The sequence below is a fragment of the Myotis nattereri genome (assembly GCF_964212035.1).
Source record: "Myotis nattereri genome assembly, chromosome: 6".
Taxonomy (NCBI): domain Eukaryota; kingdom Metazoa; phylum Chordata; class Mammalia; order Chiroptera; family Vespertilionidae; genus Myotis; species Myotis nattereri.
In genome coordinates, this window is record NC_138081.1 from 98,035,552 (window position 1) to 98,058,751 (window position 23,200).

The 23,200-nt window shown below is 38.9% G+C and overlaps 1 protein-coding gene across 9 annotated transcripts in view; it reads left to right on the forward strand.

The window, feature by feature from the left end:
• QKI (QKI, KH domain containing RNA binding) overlaps window positions 1-23,200 on the forward strand; it is a gene marked incomplete at its 3' end in the record, with an annotated part of 132,868 nt that overhangs the window by 105,463 nt on the left and 4,205 nt on the right. For 3 of the 9 annotated variants that reach the window (XM_081094350.1, XM_081094357.1, XM_081094356.1), the window contains exons 5-7: window positions 17,889-17,976; window positions 19,397-19,672; window positions 22,377-22,451. In XM_081094350.1, coding sequence (XP_080950476.1) covers window positions 17,889-17,976; window positions 19,397-19,672; window positions 22,377-22,451 — 439 coding nt within the window. Of the gene's footprint in view, window positions 1-17,888; window positions 17,977-19,372; window positions 19,699-20,360; window positions 20,692-21,601; window positions 22,452-23,200 lie in introns of those variants that run through there. The other 6 variants (XM_081094349.1, XM_081094352.1, XM_081094351.1 and 3 more) reach the window with 6 other exon arrangements.

A 23,200-nucleotide genomic window follows, 5' to 3' on the forward strand; every position in this document is an offset into this window, starting at 1 on the left:
TACTGAGTGCACAGAGGCTACAACTGATACTTACGTTGGGTGAGCTGTGAGAGGAGGGGCACATATTGGACTTGCCTGTGGGTTCCAAGTGCTCTTCCTGGCACAGCGCTGTCTGCATGGAGGAGCTGTCCCAGACCGCGATAGAGGAGCTTTTAGAAAAGCAAGCGCGCGCCCTTACTAGTGTGCCAGGCACGTTGGTGTTCTCATCCTCCCTCCCTGTCCTTCTCACCGTCCCCGTCTGTTTCTCTCTACTCCCTTCTCCCTTTTGTCATTTCCTCGTTGTGACAGAAACCTATAGTAGCTTTATAATTTCTAAAAAATCTCTGTTGCTGAAAGTATTACATATGTCCCTCTTTTCCCCATTGGGCCATTTCTAGCCCACCCCCGGCCCCCACCCCAAGCATTCACCACCCTATACTCTTTTAAATTTTTTATTTATCTTTATTGTTGAAAGTATTATAGATTTCCCTTTTGTTTTTCTGTTTCCTCCCCCTCCACACTCCCTCCTCCTGCACCCACCCCTCCTAGGCCTTCACCAGATTGTCATCTGTGTCCATGGGCCTGTAGTCACTTTAGCAATGATATTGAGTTACCAGAGTATCATCTTCTTCAGTGGAAAATAAAAAATACATTATTGGTTTTCTAACGTTATTAGAATTTTTTACGTTAGTAAAATATATGGAAATGTGGACCCTAACTTGCTATTGAAAAAACTAGGAATAATGTTAGTAGTCTATCCAACAGAAATTAGTTGACATTTACATAAATGAGTAGAATGCTGGCTGTTCTCTATTCCCCAGGTAGTTTCTTCTACAAGTAAACTTACAAAACATAAACATTTCTATTCACTTGACAAAATTATCTCCTTGAAAGAAAAGAATTCCATGTAAATTCTGTTTGATAGGTTTTATAAGGAATATAAACTAAAATCTATAATTGTACACTTATGCCATATAATTTTTCTTCTTTTATCTATTACTCCTATGATCAGAACAAGTTACTTAACATTGGGCCTTTTTTTGCTACATATAAATGAAAATAGTTAGCTCATATCATATACTAAACAAATGATTTCACCTAATATATTAAGTAGACCACCCTAATATATTATTCTAATTATGCTGTAAGCTACTTTAATTCTAAATATTATTAACGTGGGAAAGAACATTCAATTAGAAACCTGTTACTATTATGTGTCTTTCAGAAAGTAAGTAAACTTCTCTCTGTTTTCTTATTTATAAAATGAGAATTGGAGCAAATGTCCTCTAAGGACCATTTTGGTTTTAAAATTATTTGTCTTTGAATATTAAATGATGTACTGAAGCTTTTTAAAAAACTCATACAATTTATATTTTAAAGAAAAATGGCACTTTATTTGAAATTCAAATTACATTGTTCATTAACAAATGATACTGAAACACAGCCATGCTTTTCACGCACACATTGTCTGTGGCTGCGTTTGCGTTTCCATGGAGGAGCCCTGTAACTGCACCACAGACCATATGCCCAGAAAAGCCATCTACTGTCTGGCTCTTTACAAAGCTTGCCAATTTCTGGACTGTTCATTCATCCAGATGACAGATGATAATGAGTGGAACCAAGGTAGCCATAGTGGTGAAGGTGTGAAGCGTGGTCGTATGCTAAGTACATTTTAAAAGTGACTCAGGCCTGTGAAATCATTCGGTCTGGCCCTGCCAAGGCATTTGGGGTGAGTTAATTAAATGTTTGGTCAAATATAGCAGGCTAATTTTTAATTTGATAATTTTGTATGGCCCACAAATGATGTTATAAATACTCAAATGGCCCTGGGCAGGAAAAAGGTTCCCACCCTGGAATATGGGATATTAGAAACAAGAAGGATGTCAAGGTTTTTAGCCTGAACAACTGGAAGGGTAGAATGCTGTTACCTTGTTGAAGATGATATTAGTAGGAACAGACTTGGAATTATCAGGAGTTCAGTTTTGGACCTAAACCATTTGAGATGCTTGTTGCCTGTCCAAGTGTAGCTATTCGAGTGTTATTATTCCAGATTGACAGTGTTTTAGGTTGATAGAGTACAGACAATCATTTAAGGTAAGATTCTTAGAGCAGTTGGCATTTCCCTAACTGTTCTGTGAGACACTTTTCATAGGTATTCTGAGTAAAGGAAGTTTTAATATGCTAGTAAGCATTGCGAACCTCTGGTAGGAACCATTTCCACATTTAATTGGCCATCAAAATTTCTGGGAATAAATTCACATTTAGTGTTCTACAGATGATCTGGAAAATAATATGGAAACTCCTAGGTCTGATTTAAATACAACTTGAGCTACGTTTTTTTAAAATGTTAATGGAGTTATTTTGAAGACATGAAGAAAGAAAACTCTGCCTGAGGTTTTCCCCCCCATTCCTTTTTAAACATACAATGGAGCACATTCATTTTAAGTGTACAGATTGAGTTTGAAGCTGTATACACTTACAATTGCTACCTCAATCAAGATTTCCTATCACCTGTTTTCTTTCTCTACCATCAATTAACCACCTCTCTCCCGCTGTCCCCAGACAGATACTGGGGTTAATTTTGCCTCAAACTATGTTTTTATTTTAGTTTTATTGACACATGATTGCAAAAATTGTACACATGATGGTTTGACATACATAGAAATTGTGAAATTATCACAGTTAAGTTAACCACATCTGTTACCTCACAATGACCAGTTAAGATCTTCTCTCATAGCATTTCCAGAATACAGCACAGTATTATTAACTGCTACCACCATGCTGTACATTATTAGTTCCTCATAATTTATTCATCATATAATTGACCAACATCTCCCCATTCCCCTTTCTCTCACCTCCCAGCCACTACCTTTCTGCTTTCTCTGGTTCAACTTATATATTCAGTTTACTTTTTCTAATTTCATGTAGATGAAAATTATTTTCTGCCTGTCTTCTTGGAATAAGCATGGATTTTTTTGAGGTTCCTCCGTGCTGTTTTTTTGTTGATAATTAGTATTCCATAGAATAAAGAGGCACAGTTTATTGATCCTTTCGCCTGTTGTGGTTTTATTTTCCATTTATCTGCAGACAAATGATGTTGAGCATCTTCCCATGTCCTTTTTGGCAATTGGTGTTTCTTTAATGAAGCATCTGTTTAAATCTATTTTATTGTCTTCTCTCATACTGAGTTATAACAGACATTTGTAGATTTGGGTAATCTTTTATCAGACAAATATTCTAATCTGTGGCTTTTGTGCTTTTGTGGAAAGGCTTTTAATTACTAATTCAAGTTATTTGTAAAATACAGAACTCTTAAATTTTTTTCCTGTTCTAGTTTTTCAAGGCACTTATTTATGTCATCTAAGTTGATGAGATTTCTGCCATGAAATTGTTCATAATATTACCTTTTTATCTTTAAGGTCTGTAGGATCTATAAAAGGTTTCTTCTCCTCCTCCTCCTTCTTCTTCTGCTTCTTGTCATTCTAGCTCTAGAGCTTCATTAATTTGATGGATCTTTTCTAAGTATCAACTTTTGTTTCTGTTGATATTCTTTATTTGTTCTTTTTTATTTTATTGATTTCTCCTTTTACACTTTACTTCTACCTGATTTGGTTTCATATTATTTTCACTCATCGCACAGATAGAAGATTAGTGATCTAAAACCTTTCATTTCTACTTTTGAGAGCTATCTTTTAAAGGCATAAATTTTTATTTGAAAACTGCTTTAGCTGCATCACCAAAATAATATTATATTGTAATTTCATTACCATTTAGTTCAAAATATTTTCGAATTTCCATGATTTTTTTTCTTTGACCCATGGGTTATTTTCCAAATATTTGGGACTTACCTGTTATCTTACTATGACTGATTTCTAATTTAATTTTGTTCTCAGAAGTTATGATCTATAATATTTCAGCCTTTTTAATCTATTTAGGACTTATTTATAGTCTACCATATGGTCTGTTTTGTTGAATGTCTCATGTACATTTAAAAGCATGTGCATTCTACAGTAGTTGGCTATGTGCTGCGTAGGTGTCAGTTAGGTGAAGGTGGTTGAAAATGTTGTTCAGGTCTTCTTTTTTTTTTTTTTTTTTTTAACCTTTTTCCCCCTCCTAGCTTTGTTACTGAAAGAGTCTAAAGATCGCCATTCATTCATTGTAAAAATGCACACACTAGTGTGTTCTCCTTGATCTCACTGAAATGGCAAACTAATTTGGTATACGCACACTCATTCCCAAGTGTATATCCGTGTATAAATAGCTTACACAACCTACATGGCCAGGATTTGGCATCATTAAGAGATTTCACTTGTTTTTTATATAATGGCAACTTTGGTGAGACTTGAGCTGGATGATCAATATACAGATTCATGGAGACAAATTTAGTGTATATATGCATTTTAGGGTTGGCGAGTTGTGCACTTCAGGTTATTAAAAGAGATGATAAATACAGTAGGATTATATAAATTGTGGTCAGGGACTGTCACTTTCCTTATTTGTAAAATTGAGTTATTATTGCTTACTTGCCTTAGAAGTCCTTGGGAAGGTCATAATTATTTATGTGGAAGTACAGGACACATGTTTCATCTTTTCTCCTCTTGTACATGGACTGGTTGCCTCAAGTACATCATTGACCATATCAATGACCACCTCAGCTCCTGGTCACAGATGCACCACACCAAAAGAAAGCAATTCTGTTCCCTTCCCACAAAAACCCTCATTGGTAATCCCAATTTCAGTACAGGCTTTTGTTTACAGTGGCATAATAAGCAAAAATTATGAAACTATTAATGTTACTAAAACATAACATTGTAAGTTGCACCTCCCTCCCCCACACACATACAGATTCCTTCTTCACTTACTATGGGTATGCACCACCATCTCAGCTATTAGGTAACATCCCTCTTTCAATTCTCATCTCTATGAGTTTGAAAATCATACTGCTATTTGTAGTCATTAGCTCAGACCTTATGGATATGTATTCTGTGATGTTTTCTAATCTCCAGAGAACCTATAAACACTAGAAGTGGAAGTAGGGGAATATTGTCCTGGACTCTGTTGACTGAGAAAGGAGAGGTGAGGATACTGGCCTGAGTCTCGCCTTCCTTGCTGTAATTGTTCCTCCCTTCCAGTAGGAACGAGGTCAAGGTTTCTGTTGAGGAGATAGAATACTCATCTCTAAAGACTAAATGAGTAGCACTGACCTGTCCTAGAGAAATTAAGTGGTTTCAGGCCCGGAAGTTTATGTGGTCTCATAATTCAAAATGGGCCTGGATACACAAGATGCCACCAGTCCCAAGAGAATTCCTAAGTGTTCATTTCAGGCTTTTTTACTTTATGGTGGGTATAATTGTTTCTTTTCTCTTTATATTTATTTATAGATGTTTGAGGACTTGAACATGAGTCAGTTTTAAATATATAGCTGATCTCTTTATGAAAGCATTTATATACATAGAGTTCAGTAATATTAAACTAAATGATGATCTAGTAGATTCTGACAAATTTCCACCTGGAGATTTTGAAATTTAAAGTTGTTGCCAGTTATTTCAAAAAATACTATGAAAATTGAAGACATGTATTAAAACAAAAGTAATTTTAATCCACTTATTTAAAAACTTCACATGTCATCAGAATTTGATAGAGTAGTAGAGAGAAGAGGAGAATTACAAAATACTTTTTTAGGTTTGCTTTTTATATTTCTCAAACATTCTTTTCTGTCTAAATGCTATATGCATTTGACTCAGTTAAATATGTTTTGATTATAACCTGAAAATAGATAAAGAGTAAGACAGGAAGAGAGAGAATGACTCACAGGATTGTTAATGAACTGGTAGCTCTGCATTTAGTTCTTGACCAAGTGTCAATAATTAAAGTTTGTGGTATTATTGGCTTCCTTTTCATTTTCTTGGGAAAGAAGGCAAGGTATTAAAAGATACAAAAGACCTCTAGCTATGATGCTTCTCCTTGATAGAGCTGTATTGTGAGAGACCATCTCTGTCATGGAAAGAGAGGTGTTGGTACTGTTTGCTGCATGCACAGCCATTTTAATCTGAATGGGGAATCTGTCTAGGGACCCAGAGTACAGTAATTAGCAGTCTCTTCAGAGTGTCAGAGCAGAATTACCATTGTAATGGTTTAGCTGCAGGATAAAAGGATTGCATTTGGGTTTGCCAGTCTGCCAAACTAAATGAGTTGCCATGAGAATTTTCAAATGTGAGAGGCGTTTACTTAAAGCAATTTGGCAGGTTTGAATAAACTCATAAATTACAGGTTCGAAAGGAACCAGTCCCGCTTTCTCTCCTAGAAGAAGGGCAGTATAGCAGGCCAGTCCATGCCTCCATGCAGACAGTTTGCTTATGAAGGCTTGTCTCCTCACTAAATGTAGTACCGTAAACACATCTAAGGAAAGGTATGTTGTTCCAAATCCCTGAGGGAAGAAGATACAACTCTACATGTAATATTTCCTTCCTAAATTATATAGTCTTCAAATGATGCTAGTAAAGTGATTATTTTGTTTTAATAAACATTCATGTGATATTAACTTTACTTTTACTCAGTGCTTGGAATCTATGTCTTTACACTTGTCATATTTGTGTCACAAAGTAAGATGAACATTTATAGTTTTTTTTGAAAACAAATAGGGCACTGAAGCGCATGAACTGGATTATACAGGTTGCGTGCAAGTTCTTTGAGAGAAAGCTGGGAAGCCCCGGGTCAGTGATGACTTTCCAGTGAGTAAAGGCTCCTTGGTGCCCGAGGGGATGCCCAGCACTTTCGCTTGCATAACCTCACAGGCCTCAAGACAGTAGTGATCCTCACATTCCTTGATTAGTGGTTTATAGCTGCCCTCCAGAAAAAGACTGAAATGTAAGTACTTAAAACTTTGAGCCTATAAAATATTCTCTCATCTTATCTAATAAAAGAGAAACATGGTAATTAGCGTATGACCGCTAGCCTTCCCATTGGCTAATCCACAGGATATGCAAATTAACTGCCAATCAAGATGGCGGCCGGCAGCCAGGCAGCTGGAAGCGAACATGAGGCTTGCTTGCTTCAGTGACGGAGGACTTCAACGTTCCCCGCCTGCCTTGCCGGCCTCTGAGCTTCCAGTTTGAAACATTGTAACAAATATAGAAGCTAAATAAAACCCCAGAAACCTGCTTTCAGCCAGCCGGGATCGCTGAGCTGGAGTTATACATTGTTTCGATTATAGAACCCAAACAAACCAGATACCTGCTTTCAGCAGCAGAGGCCTCGGAGCTGGAGCCAGACCTAAAGCTGGCCCAGAATAAAAAAAAAGAAAAGAAAAAAAGGAGCAGTTGGGAGCTTCAGTCACCCGCCAGCCTGAAAACAGCCCTCAGCCCCTCACCCAGACTGGCCAGGCACCCCAGTGGGGACCCCCACCCTGAAGGGTGTGTGACCAGCTGCAGACAGCCATCATCCCCTCATCCAGGCTGGCCAGGCACCCCAGTGGGGACCCCCACCCTGATCCAGGACACCCTTCAGGGCAAACCAGCTGGCCCCACCCATGCACCAGGCCTCTACCCTATATAGTAAAAGGGTAATATGCCTCCCAGCACCGGGATCAGCAGAGCCGCGAGGCCTCCTGGCACCGGGATCAGCGTGACAGGGGGCAGCGCCCAAACCCCCTGATCGCTCTGCGGCTCTGTGTGTGACAGGGGGCGGGGCCACAACCTCCCTATCTGCCCTGCTCTGTTCGTGACAGGGGAAGGCGCCCCAACCTCCTGATCAGCCCTGCTCTGTGCCTGATACAGGGGAGCTCCCCAACCCCCTGATCACCCTGCGGCTCTGTGTGTGACAGGGTGCCCTGCCCTGAGTGTGACAGTGGCGGCACCCCAGCCCCCTGATCGGCCCTGCTCTGTGGGTGATAGAGGGCGGCACCCCAACCCCCTGATTGGCCCTGCTCTGTTGCTGATGGGATGGCGCCGCAACCTCCCCATCGACCCTGCCTTGAGTGTGACAGGGGGCGGTGCCCTAACCCCCCAGTCGGCCCTACCCTGAGGGTGACTGAGGGTGGCATCACAACCTCCCGATCACCCTGCTCTGTGCATGACAGGGGGCGGCGCCCCAACTCCCCAATCGGCCCTGCTCTGAGTTCGACCAGGGCTGCACCTAGGGATTGGGCCTGACCTCTGCCACCCGGGAGCAGGCCTAAGCCAGCATGGTGTTATCTCCCGAGGGGTCCCAGACTGCGAGAGGGCACAGGCCAGGCTGAGGGACCCCCCCCTCCCCCCCCACCCCCGAGTGCACAAATTTTTGTGCACCGGGCCTCTAGTATTAAATAAAATAAGGTCTTTGGGGAAGTCCATTAACATTTTCAAGCCACTAGATTACAGTTTCATAAGGAAAGTGATAATTTGGTTGTTGCTAATTTTTGTGGCCTAAAAATGTAGATGCACTTTTCATTTTTGAAAGATGCATCTACATTTTTAGGCCATAAGGAGATGCAGGTATGCAGAATGATTGTATTAGAGGAGAAGGTATACAATATTCTTAGAAGTACAGTAAATATAGCATTTATACGTTAATCTTTACTCCTTAAAGTATAATTACACATCAGAATAGCCTGATTAAAATCCTGTAGTAAATTAATAAAACAACACAATGACAGATAAGATTTTCTGAAATATTTAAATTTGGACTACAAAGACCATCATAGAAGTCCTTCTCAGAGATCTAGAACTCCTGGAATCAAAACGGCATATGTGTTGTATACGATGTGTTAGGTACTCTGCTAGGAATGAGTGAATGTTCACGGCCCTAGGAAACATGATGAGAGAAAAAGACATGTACAGAAATTGGCATGTGCTGATTAATTTTTTCTTGCAAAGAAGGACAATGCTAAAACTTAACCTGATTCTAAATCAATAACTTTTTATACTCCAGTCCATTTTGTGGCTTGTTGTTTATTCTGCTTTAGGGCAGCCACAGGAGCATTGTTTCAACTAGAATTTTCACAAATAATTAAAAGTACTGTACCTTAGACATCAGTTCATGTGGATATGTGAAGAAGTTTGACAGGCGTAGTTTTTAAGACTTAATCACTGCCATAGCAAAACCTCCTACATCCCTGAGAGCGGCATGAGCGCTGCACTTCCTGTCCAGCCTCACTGCTGTCTGGCCGTGAGTCAGCTTTTCCCCAGACTTGGAGCTTCAGTTTGATGAAGCTCCTCGGTGATGGTAATAAAATGCGCCTTGTCTAGGGTCATTGATTAAACTCTCACAAATATGGACTCGGTGTAAGAAACATCCTCCTTTTGATTCTTATTAAGGATTCATTGAGGAGTAGCTTCTCCAAACAAAATTTTGTTGAGGTTGACATTTTAGATAGCCTGCAACTATAAAAAACAGGGGTGGGGGTGAGGGGAGTTCCGGGCAGAGAATGATAGGGCTCTATATTGGTTTCCGTAGCAGCAGGTTTGCAGTTGACATAGGCAGTCCTTCTATTTTAATCTTGTGTTCCATGCCTCCCTCAGGATTTGTATGTTGAATTTGTCATAATGAATGTTTCTATCCCTTAAGTCAGTGGTTCTCAACCTTGGCTGCACATTAGAATCACCTGGGAATCGTTTTAAAATCCTGATTTCTGGACCTCATCCTCCGGAAATTCTGTTTGTTACTAATGTTGTGGCCCCACCCCACAACAAAGAAACAGAATTTCCGGAGGATGAGGCCCAGAAATCAGGATTTTAAAACGATTCCCAGGTGATTCTAATGTGCAGCCGAGGTTGAGAACCACTGCTTAAGTAAATATGCTCCTCACTGGCCAGAATAATGCATTTTTGTTTTTAATATATTATTATTAAATGTATGATACTACACACAGATACTCTAAAATTAATTTTAAATATAAATTCATCAAAGAATTAAAATGATTTAACAGGAAAAAATGAGTGATTTCTCATTGTATTTTCTTTAGTTCAGTTATTTTCATACATCCCTTTAATTTGTTTGCATGCCCTTCTCATGGTTGGTAAGTAGCATCATGTTCCTTACATACAGGCAAAGCATTTGTCATCCATTCACTTTGTATTAATGAACATTGAAATGGAATTGGTAAAAATTAATTAAACCATATGCCCCTTATTTAATTTGCTTGTAATCTTAACCCTTATATTTAATTTTTCTTGACAATATTTCAAGTGTTGTGATATTTATTAGTAAAATTATTCATACACTACCATTGTGAAATTTTAATAGTATATTAACAATTCAGATGAGCATTCAGTATTATATTAAGATTGTTTCAGATAAACTTACTTGGTAGCTTATTTTATGACTTGATTTTCTTCTGTGTTTTGGGTAACTAAATACTGAAAAGTTCAACTTCAAAAGCGACACTTATTAATAATAGACTCCTCCTTTGTGAGAATTACTCTGAATCCAGTATTGCAGAATTATATAAGTGTACGTGTGTGTGTGTGGTTTGTGTGTGTGTGTGTGTGTTTTAATTCTCTCAACCCCTAATGCTTTTGTGGGGGAAACATTTAATCTTTAATATATATTTCAATTATAAAATGTAAATTGAAATGTTTTTAAAGTTCTGCCTTTAAACTAACATAGCATCAGTTTTTATTTTGTTAACCTGCTTTATAGAATACTAGATCTCTGAGCAAGCCAACAGATTTATGAATTAGCTTACTTTGTGATATTAATTTATTTTATGGATTCACCTGTGAATGATGGCAGTATACTCTTTTTAAATAAAATACTTTGATTACTGAATTTGGATTCTATGGAATTATAACACACTCATGGAGATTTTTTATAAAAAATGACTGCCAAGCAACTCACTTCACAAATTTCTATTGAGAAGCTGCTATTGAGTAGCCTAGAAACCAGGACTTCAGTGCATAGAAAGACCTAGACTTAATAATATCAATGAGTTTCGGACAAAATTAATGAGTTTGCTAATTACTTATTTGATCACTTGATGCTCGCTCTTCAGAAATGTTATGCTCTCTCACTGAAGGTAGTACTTTTCTAGAGTGATCGTCTCTCCAATTTGTTCTTCTTGGGCACCCTCATCCATAACTGTATCTCTAGAGACCAATGCCATTGTGATCATTCTTCAGTGCGCTTCTAATCTTGAGCTCCAGGTCACCAATCCATTCAGTACCTCCCCTTGGATGACTTATATCCATCTTAGACATAACATTTTCAAAACTACCTTTGCCCTTATCCAGTGATTCCTCCATTGTTTTCTTCAGGTGAATGGCATTAGTTGCCTGGGAGTCATACAGTGTTCATTTTACCTTCTGGTTTCCCCTGCCCCACTCCTTCCTGTCTAGTCTGTCACACGTTCTCTCTGTTCTGCCTATTGGTAGCATATCACTCTGCCTTTTTAGTCTTCACTGTTGGACTAGAGCCAGGGAGTGCTCTGGCCTAGTGATAGCCAGAGCTTTCTCCTTAATGATAGGAGTGCCCTCCCACTGCGGGGTCAGGCTTTCACGGGTGTTCTTTCACGCCTGGCCACAATGCAGACTGGTTAGCAGGACGTCCTAGCCCATCTTCATCTCATGTGTGCCTCCCTTTCCAGCTGTTTCGTGCAACCCCCTTACCTACCACACTCTCCTCATCTGAAATAATTTGCGGTTTCAGCACACTCCTCGTTTATTTGGTGTATTATAGTGACTTCTGGAATGGACGTGGAGGAAGCTGATAGTAGATTTCACATTAGAAGCTAAGTTTCAGCAAAAACTGTAAAAAAGATTAGTCTTAGTACTCCAGTGGTTTTAAAGCCACTTAAGACTTCCAGTGAAAGATCAACAAATAACGTATTGCCTAAAAATGTTACACATTTTTTTATCAAGTTTCTTAAATGGGTGCATATTAATATGCAATAGAAGTAGTCTTCATTTTGTTATTCATAACCTCTTAAAACAGTGGTTCTCAACCTGTGGGTCGCGACCCTTTGGGGGGTCGAACGACCCTTTCACAGGGGTTGCCTAAGACCATCGGAAAACACATATATAATTACATATTGTTTTTGTGATTAATCACTATGCTTTAATTATGTTCAATTTGTAACAATGAAAATACATCCTGCATATCAGATACTTACATTACGATTCATAACAGTAGCAACATTACAGTTATGAAGTAACAACGAAAATAATTTTATGGTTGGGGGTCACCACAACATGAGGAACTGTATTAAAGGGTCGCGGCATTAGGAAGGTTGAGAACCACTGTCTTAAAGGAAGAGTTCTATTTTTTCTTTAATATATTGATTTTTTACAGAGAGGAAGGGAGAGGGATAGAGAGTTAGAAACATCGATGAGAGGGAAACATCAATCAGCTGCCTCGTGCACACTCCCTGTTGGGGATGTGCCCACAACCAAGGTACATGCCCTTGACCGGAATCAAATCTGGAACCCTTGAGTCCGCAGGCTGATGCTCTATCCACTGAGCCAAACCGGTTAGGGCTCTATTCTTTTTTTAATCCAACACAGTACTGTGTTATTTAAAGCACCTATTTAAATTTATTGACCAGTAGTTAATTGTGTTACCAGGAACCTAATAGTGTAGTTTTATATGATTTGTTCTCCACCAAATGGAGAGATGTGCTCCTTCTAATATGCAATCAGAACTTTGGTCCTGAAAGTGTTTTCATGGGAAATTAGAGTTCAGTAAACAAAGATTTTTGAAAGCGCTCTGAAACTAATACTACAAAACCAATATATAGCAGGAGAGATCCAGATAACACTGGAACCAGAGCGATAATCTTTGTTCTCACCATTAGCTAATTGTTTCTTAAATATTCTTACCAAATATTTAAAGCACCAACCACCTTCATTAAAAAGCTGCTTCCCTGTGGAAGATCAGTCAGATTTAACCACCAGTATAGTAGCTAGCCGTTGTGTATGTTGTTCTCTCATTCATTGCTTCCTAATTTCATTTTTTATCATGAAAACTCATCTGAGAAGAAAGATACCAGTGACTATATATTGATGCCAGTAGTAAGAATTGTGCCGTCCCTCATAATAATTAGAACTAAGGCACTAGAGCAGGGGTGGGCAAACTTTTTTACTTGAGGGCCACAGTGGGTTCTTAAACTGGACCGGAGGGCCGGAACAAAAGCATGGATGGAGTGTTTGTGTGAACTAATATAAATTCAAAGTAAACTTCATTACATAAAAGGGTACGGTCTTTTTTTTGAATAGTTTTATTCATTTCAAACGGGGCGGATCCGGCCCGCGGGCCGTAGTTTGCCCACGCCTGCACTAGAGTCTACTGAAGCAAAGAAATACTGCTGGAGTTGAAACACCAAGTCCATCGGTGACTCTTAGAGTGGCTTGCGATTGGAGGCACTCGCCAGTAAAAACGTCTCTGACCATTCTGCGGTGTTCCTAAACAAAAGAGATGTGTCACAGCGGTTTCTAAGGCAGACTTCTATTACACGAATTCCATTTTTATAGATTGGGAGTATTTCAGTATAAAAGTCTGTCACTGGAAATATAACATATTTAAGAGTATACTAATTTTTATATGTATGATGTTTTCCATGATAAAAAGAAAAATTATACAAGTGCAGGTAATGTTTAAAAGCTATGTATGGTACATACATATGTATATTATATATACACACACACACACAGTAGTGCTTAAAGCCGAGTCCAAACACAAGCGATATTAGTACTCTCTAATCTTTTCTGTGGGCTTACTAGGCTAGCTTGTCAGATGAGTCCACCAGTCCCAAAGTGACCAATTATACCATGTGCATAGCCTCTTTAGTGAATTGAACTAGCATATTTTAATACAATTTTAGCAGACAGTTTTCATAAAAAAGACAAAGTGGGGAAATCACAGCTCTTACAAAGGCCTGAGAAAGGTCCAATTTTAGCCTTCATTCAAGGAACTCAGTGGCATTTTCTCATTCAGTTAGCAATTACTTTGCTTAGATTAAATTTTTAAAAATAAAGTTATTGAAGGGTCAATAAAGTTAATACCTGCACCTTTGTGTAGCCATGCGCATTGGAAAAGCCTGTTCAGAACACAGTTTAATAGTGTGTGCATCTTCTGGAATAAAGTAGAGTATGAATAAATCAGTTACTCTTCTTGATATCAAAAGAAGTAATCCTCAATCAGAAAAGCAATTTGTAACAGCAGTGTTGATGAAGGCAGCAGGTTAATGTTAAGCAGTAGGGGACTGTTAACTCTGTCTCCCTGAAATTCTCTCAGTTAGGATATCAGTTACATATGTTGTTCCTGTACTGTCTTGATTTTACCTTTTCAAATACAGTTGTCCCCACTTATGCACAGTTTCGGTCGATCGTGATCTAGAAATATTAAATGGAAATTCCCAGAAATAAGCAGTTCATAAGATTTAAATTGCACACTGTTCTGAGTAGTGTGATATTCTTGTGTTGGCCTGCGCTGTCCCACCAGGCACATGAATCAAGTGCGGCTAAACCAAGCCTGGCTCCCTGGCTCTCCTTGGATAGCTTAAGCGTAATGGAAAGCACTCAGTGCTTTGTTAACACAGTGGCGCAGGCAACCTAAGAAACCAGCAGGCTTTCTTGCCTGAGATTATATTTGAAAAAGAGGTGGCATACACCTTCCACAGTGTTCAGGGAGGTGTCTACTGTAAGTTTCATTGAGAAAACCAGGACAAGAGGGTTAAAATCCCTTGAGTCTGAAAGGGAGTCTGTAATGAGACACAGCATTATGCTGAGTACACAGTGGTGGGAGTGGTGGGGCACCAGAGTGAAGCTCATTCTGGAGTGAGCCACCAGGGTCAGGTTCGAGCTTTGCCAACTAAATTCTGTGTCTGCTAGGAGGTGCCATGTAGCCTGCCATCGTGTGATACAATCCAGTGAACACACCGTAGTAGTTCATAATCTATATGTCTCAGTGGCCTCTAGTGACGTCATTGGGCACATCCCTTGGCACCGCCTGGTGAGAGCTGTGCTGCTCTGGTTTCCATTCTCCGCTCAGAGGGTCTCTGCTGACGTCACTACATCTTAGTTTCCTGATCCTGCAAAAGGCACACATGCGTTGCACACCCCTGGTGGGCACACGTGTCTTCCATCATTTTGTCTTCGCCTTTCTCCCTTGTTGGACACTGCGTCCCGCTAATGAGCGCAGGAACTTGGGGATCCAAAAGAAGCCGAGGGAAACACGTGTTCGGGCGCCTCTTCTCTACGCGGTTCTGAGGCATGATGTCCCATCATCACTTATTCCGCCTTTAGTTCTTAATTTGCTGACATTTTCAAACAGGTACTGCTTTCTCACTGTGGAAGGTGACCTTAGTATGGCTATTGCTTTTCTTCTGACTTATATAAAGTATAATGTATATACTTTTACTGGTAATCACTCTATTATGTAGAGAGATTTCAATTTGAATTACATGATTAGCTTTAATTTTTGGTATTACTTGTTTACAATGAGCAAGTAAAAGGAGTTTTATTATAATAGATTTCCAGTTCTTCCCTTCCAGTAATAGTGCTCACTTCTTTTTTTCTTTAACAATTAATTGCTGCACTTTCAAAGAAATCATGGTGCTTTTTTTCCTTCCATCTGTACAAGTTCATAGGAATCTAGGAACAGTGACTTCACACGCATGCAACGTCTTCTCTGTTTTCTGTTAAGTGGGCTTTTGCAAAGGTGGCCGTGGCACATTAAACATCTTAGCGCAGGGGTGGGCAAACTTTTTGACTCGAGGGCCACAATGGGTTCTTAAACTGGACCGGAGGGCCGGAACAAAAGCATGGATGGAGTGTTTGTGTGAACTAATATAAATTCAAAGTAAACATCATTACATAAAAGGGCACGGTCTTTTTTTTTTTTTTTAGTTTTATTCATTTCAAATGGGCCGGATCCAGCCCGCGGGCCGTAGTTTGCCCACGGCTGTCTTAGGGCAAAGGTGGCCACAGCACATTAAACATCTTAGAATGTTTATACTCATCTTTTCCTTTAATCTCTTTGTGTTTTGTTTACTCCAAATTATATAGACCAGTTCTCTTTACTGAAAAGTACAGCAGCCCATTTCCTGCTGTAGTGCTTGGGGCAGCGAGTTTGTATCATTTACAATTGCTGTAGTAAAGGAGGCTGTCCTACCAGTAGCACTCCTGTCAGAACAGTGCACAATCGGATGCTTTTAAATATTGACCCTGAGCATTAGATAATACGTAGAGACTATGAATACCGGAGTTCCCTTCTTACCTCCACTGTCAGGGTGGACTTAGTAGGTGGACTTCATCTGCTTCTTTATTTTGCTGTGATAAAGTTTATCCTGTAATATTTCCACGCTTGAGATTAGAGAACAAAATTAAAGATTTCTCATACCAATCATTTAAAATAGGAAGCTCCAGCAAATCACGTGGCATTTGGGAGTGAGTGGGCAGGTGGGCGATGGGGAGTGAGTAGTAGTCTCTATTCTCTGGGGGCTTCTTTGTTGATGATGATGCACAACACACGATAATTCAGGGCAGGAGCCATGTAATGGGGGGACGGCTTTGAGAAGGTAGCATTTGTGTGGCAGTTTGCAGGGGTCAGTAGGGTTTGGGCAGTAGTGGATAGAGTGCAGAGGAACATTCAAGATGGAGGCACATGCATACAGATGAGTAGAGTAGTGATTTGGTTTGATTTATAACAAGATGTGTTTTTTAAAATGGTAAGATTAGTGAGTTCAACTTGAGAACATAGTTTGGGGCCAGATCATAGGTAGCTTAAATGGTTTATACTTGTAGATAATAAGAAACCCTGAAAGGTTTTGAGACATAAAATTGTTCAGCATTAAGATGAAAGTTGCATTTGGGGCAATTAATCTGGCCATTGTGTATAGATTGATGGTGAACAGACATCATTAACATAATTTTGTAGTAGTTTTGATAAGACCCCTATAATGACTAGAACAAGGGTGACATCAGTAACAGGGAGGCATGGGGTGAATCCAAGGTAAATAGTATGGCTAACCATTTTGATAATTTGATGGTCCTGGGTTATACCTGATATTAATAGTACCCCTGCTGGCTTTCACATGTTTAATGGTTTGGACATCAAATGATAACTCTAAAGGTAGATTTGCTTTAGAGTTGATAGCACTTGCTAACTGCTAAATTTAGGGGAGAGAGGGATGTTGGCCATGTATATATACACAACATATATACACATACATACATACACACACACACATATAATTTTTAGAAATTTTTAGAAGTTCTCATGACTATTAAATTTTTCTTTTTGAGACTTAAACAGACAATTCTCTTATCTGAATGCCACAATCAAGTCTTACATGTTTAAAATCCCTATTTTTGTTTTGTTTTGTCTTTTTGTTGTTGTTAATCCTCACCCAAGGATATTTTTTCCATTGATTTTTAGAGAGAGTGGAAGGGAGGGAGGGGAGAGAGAGAAACAGAAGCATCATTGTGAGACGCTTCGACCTGGGCTAGAGATCAAACTTGCAACCCAGGTACATGCCCTTGACTGGGAATTGAACACTCAGCCCTTTGGTGTGTGGGCTGATGCTGTAACCACTGAGCACACCAATCAGGGCTGTTTCTGGTCTTAATGAATACATTTGAGCTTTGAAATCTTTAACAAAATAATAGATGCTAAAGAGAACATACTATATTTAATCTCATCTAACATTTTCCTTTATTCCATTTAAAAGCAAAGCCTTTTAGGAGAACTTTAATAAATCAGTGCAACTTATATTTTAAAATTCCAAGTAGAAAAGCAGCCAGTGTCAGCTGAGTGTCCCATGTATCCACGTGCCCTCAGTGAGAGAGCAGTCTTCAGTGTCAGCACCAGTGGTTCCCAGATCTTCCTAATTGAAGCAGGTGGCTAGAGTCACGATGTCTCTTTTAAGGCTGGAGCGTGGATGTGGCTCTGATGTATGTGGACCACCTTAAGTGCTCTTGCTCTGTTTCCATATATAGGCAGAGGGAGAGGACAGCCTGAAGAAGATGCAGCTGATGGAGCTTGCGATTCTGAATGGCACCTACAGAGACGCCAACATTAAATCACGTAAGAACGCGACTGGGGCCAGGCCGACAGCATCTCAGCTGTTTGTCCGCAAAGCTTTCTCCTTTGGTGGCGTAACATGAACAGTTCAAACAAAGTGAGGAGTTGAAATGACTGTAACTGGATATGGGCCCACAGCCCCACTTTACTGCTTAATGAATTGTGGACACTCTCCTTGGTTTTATTTTATTCCAGCATGTCTTTTAAGTTCTAAAAGGTTTATGAACTTTATTCTTTTAATGAAATTTCACCTTCTAAATATAAGAGTTTAATGAAATTTCCTGTGTTGTTAACTACAGATTTAAGGCTTCTAGCTTATTTTGTTACATTTATGAAAAGGACAAAAAATGCAAAGTTTTTTGAGAGTCAGTTGGGAGTGTGTGCGTGCAGCGACCCTCCTGTCACACTCTGTCCCTTCGGCATGTCCCCTCAGTGGCTTAGGCAATGCTTTGCGTTATGGAGGGCGGTAGTAATAACTGTTTTAGCCCCATTTCCCGCTTTCGTTGTATTTGCGCATGCTCTCATAAATGCATAAATGTTGAGGATTGCTTTTTTATATTTAAAATGAAATCCTGTAAAATTTTTATTTTTGAGAAAATCTAAGGGTAAATTACTAATATTACTAATTTTTTTGAATGTAGACAACCTGTTGGGTTTAGAAGTATTTGCTTTACCAATAGTTGGCTTCCATTTACTTATAAGAATGGGTCTGTTAGGAATGGAACGTTTACTGTGCAAGGTGAGCACAAGTAGGTTTACAATGGTATACGCGAAATAGCTTATTCTTGTACTATTACTTATTATTGTATTATTTCCCATACAAACAACTATAAACCTCCTTGTGCCCCACCCTGTGTTGTTTTTCTCTGAGAAGTTAATTCCTACATATGCAGGAACTTTATATATAAGTCGTGGTTAGTTGGCTTAATACAATAAAAACGATTTTTTAAAAACGATTCTTTAATTTGAAACTGAAGCTACTGTATTAGAAATTATAGCAAAACTGTTTCTGGGGACTCCAATTACAAAATATTTTTTTAAACATTTTTTAATGCAACTTTTGTGCTTCTGCATGCACCTTTTTAGCCTCATGAGGTCTTAAAAACATAGACATATCACATACATGCACTAAATATAACCTATTTTAATGGTCTCTCTCTCTTTTTTAACAGTGGCTTTTAGTTTTTGCACATTTGTTCTTAATCACATTGGGAAAGGGAAAGCCGTTTGCAGTTGATTGGTGTGCTTGGGCATTGTGTGTGACCAGCGCATGTACTAATGATTTCCTTTTATTTTTCTTCTTTCCTGCTTTTTTCTTTCTTTTTCCTACTTCCCTCTCATTTCCTGTATTTACACCGCTTTCTCTGTACTTCCTTCTAAATTTCTTTGCTTACTGTAGCAGCCCTTGCCTTTTCTCTTGCAGCAACAGCCCAGGCTGCTCCAAGGATTATTACTGGGCCTGCGCCTGTTCTCCCACCAGCTGCCCTGCGCACCCCGACGCCAGCTGGCCCTACCATAATGCCTTTGATCAGACAAATACAGACCGCGGTCATGCCAAATGGAACTCCTCACCCCACTGCTGCAATAGTTCCTCCGGGGCCTGAAGCTGGTTTAATCTACACACCCTACGAATACCCCTACACGTTGGCACCAGCTACGTCAATCCTTGAGTACCCTATTGAACCTAGCGGCGTATTAGGTAAGTTGTTTTCTCTGTGTGGTTAACATGTTTCTTCAAAACGTTTTCTGCCCCAGACTTTGAAATTATTATATCAGTTTTAGAGAGACAAGTTTCCATTAGGAAAGACTGAAGACTAAATTTTGTTTTATTTCAGCCCCCCATAAGGGTTCTCCTTTTAAATAATTGCATCTTAGATTTGTTCAGATTTGCTTTGGTATCTCAGATTCGCTCTGGATGGGTAAATTTGAACATTTCAAATAGGAAATACTTTTCACATTTGACATCACTGACCCTATCCACTGGCATATTCTCTCCTTCAGTTTTGCCACAAAGTCAGATTCTTTTCGTCTCAGAGATTTCTTTAATTGTTAGCTAAATTTTAATTACCCATGTGAAAATATTTTGAGATTTTAAAAACTGCTATAATTGTATATATTTTCTAATATTTGTGATAACTTAAAATATGAAAGGGTCCCAGTGAATAGCTACATTCAGGTTTCTGTAGTTCTTCTCTTGTGAAGTCCAGGTTAATGTTAAACATAAGAGAACTCCTCATTTCATAGCACGGTTGGAATTGATAAGTAAATACCAAATCACTGCAGTAGAATCCCTCTTGAGGCAAAAATTAAGATCATACTATAAACGCTCCGTTTTACATGAGCAAAAGTGGTGGTTGGAAGACATTACTGACGCCTTTTCTTTATAGAGTGGATTGAAATGCCAGTCATGCCTGATATTTCAGCCCATTGACTTGCGGACGAAGGACTAGAGCGCAGCAGCTGTTGTAACACGACCAGTCACTGTGGAGCAGGCTGCTTCCATGCTGCCCTTTGTGTTACAGACAGAATCTGAATCCTCTTTCCTTGAATGGTGTATGACCTTGGTGCTGCTTGCATGCTCTTGACTTGTAGGACTTTGATCTTTTAAGGTGTTTTTTTCCAGCATTCATTTTGACTTACAAAATTTGAAAGCCTTTAATGAACCCGGACAAAGATTTAAACTTGAAAATTCATTGTTCTATTAAAGCCACAACACTCTGTATGTTATCTGTGTGTGTGCATGCACTCAAGTGCCTTCTGTTTCATGAACAAATACATTTTATTGTACATGTCTTCGGTTATCTCTAAACATTGTATAAAGTATTCCAAGTCAGAATTATACCATAGAACTGTTTATGAAAGGCTTGTTTCTGTTGCACATTTCTTGAAGCATTTTTAAAATAACATGTAACATATAACCTGTTTACGTCTTCTGTTCTGTTAACGCTCTGTCCTGCGGCCCCATGCCTGCTCCTTCCCCAGAGCTCCTCTCTGCTGCACGCACAGCGTCTGTTGGAGGAGTTGGACTGTTGCTTCCTGCAAGGCTGGCGCTCTCAGCCACAGCTGCTGCTCCAGCTCCGAGCAGGGTCTCACTGAGCTTGCCTCGAGGCATTAGACTTGTAGTGATCACTTATCTGAAATGTCAAGGGATGATGGACCAGTTTACTGCTTAGAAACAACAAGGGGCACTGCAGAGTGTTTCTCATTGTAAAGCAATGTATTTTTGGTTGTGTTGGGAAATTTTTATTTGTAATACTTAATTCTTAGACTGACAAAAGCAGAACATACCGATACCCAATTGGCAATCATAAGATAAATAATAATGAGTACTAAATGAGAAAAATCCATTATGATCGATTTTATTTCTCACTTTGCCACCTAAGCAGTAAAACATGATAATGATTGACCATTTGGAGAATTGAGAAAATTACTTCAAATTGCTGTTATAGTAAATTTGCACACAGATAACATGCATGCTCTATATCAAGTCTCACATCATACTATTTTAAAATAAGCAGTGCCCTTCAAAACAGATGCAGACATGTGTGTTGGTGGTAGTGAGGAGATTGGTAATAGCATCAAATCTTCATTGGTGACTAATTTTTAATTCCCTTCCTTTTATCTTCAGGTATGGCTTTCCCAACGAAAGGCTAAGAATTCAAGAACGGTCTTAACTGAACCCTCATCAGATCTGAATTTAACAAACGCTTAGTCTCAGCAGCGGGGGGAGGGAAGCTTAGCCTAGCAGTCAGTGACTTACTTGCACTTTTGCACACTGATAGAAAGTAAACGTATGTTATTAATTTGGTTTAATCTATAATCTTACAAAATAACGGTAATTTATAAAGGAGTGTATAGTAGTATACTGACTGCTAAGTGTACTATACTGTTTGCTTTACTAATCACCTAATTCATTGCAGTTCATACTTATTGACTCAAAGTTTAAAACCACAATCTGTAGGCTTTAAGAATTGCTTATAAACCTTTTTAAGTAATAAACTCTGGAAGCGGTCTTAAGGTTAGCAAGTAATTGTCAGTATTAAACATGGCATTATTTTTCATCCTCCTGCAAGAAAGGCACTTCAGTGAATATGTGACTAGTAAAGCTTCAAGGTTGGAACTAGTGGAGTTCATGAAGTACTGTGACTTGGGATTGTAAATGAATGGATGACATAGGTTAAGGCCAAGATGTTTGAAGTGAATGCAATATTAATAGACGCATATATACGCAACATATTATGGTTAATTTTAAAACTACTGTGCCTTAACGTGTTTCTTAAAACGAAATTTTTGTAGTAAATGAACATTTAAAATCCCATTTTGATAAACCTGCTGTTAATGTTTGTTTTCTTTTCCCTTGTGAATGTTTTCTAACTTTGTCTTGGTGATTGCAATTTAACTAGGTGCGGTGGCTACTAAAGTTCGAAGGCACGATATGCGTGTCCATCCTTACCAAAGGATTGTGACCGCAGACCGAGGTTAGTTTAGTTCTGCAGTTCTTGTCTATGAGAAATGCGTGGGGTGTCCATACCATTTGCAACACCACACCTGATGGGGAAATGTGTACCTGCTTACTGCACAGCGTTTCCTTTCCTGTTCTGAATTAATTTATGATCATTGACAGATTGAAGGGTTGGGTTTTTTGTTCTTTTCTCCCTTGATGTTTTAACTTATTGAATTCTATTAGTATGTACTATGATTTATTCTTACTACAACATAAATTAGTCCATTTGGGGAGCTATTAAATTTTGTTTTCACCTTAATTATTTTCAGTAAAAATTTTTGCTAAAAGTTACTTTTAATTATTTTGAAATTTTGGGTTGGTTTTGCAAAATGAACGGAGCGGATGGTTGCTTTAATGAGAGAAGTAAAGGAATATATGCCCTCCTGTGTTCTTTTGGAGAAAACTGAAGATTTAGTTTCCCATTTTCCTTTTTAATAAGATATTTGAGCCACTGTATAAACATGAGGTTAAACATGTCAAGTACTTAGCTGAACTCAGCAAAGTAAGGACTGTGAAGCTAACTTTGATGCAGTTGGATCTTTTATAAGTCAGAAAATCAGTTCCCTTTTATTCTTATGTTTTATTCCAAAATGGATCCTTTGATTTTTGTCATTTGCTGCTAAAATATATTATCTAAACGTAAACTATCTCTTGAAGTTCTGTGGTGGCATGAACCCAGCTGTTTGAATACTTTCTTTGACTAACCTGTGACTGGAAAATAAG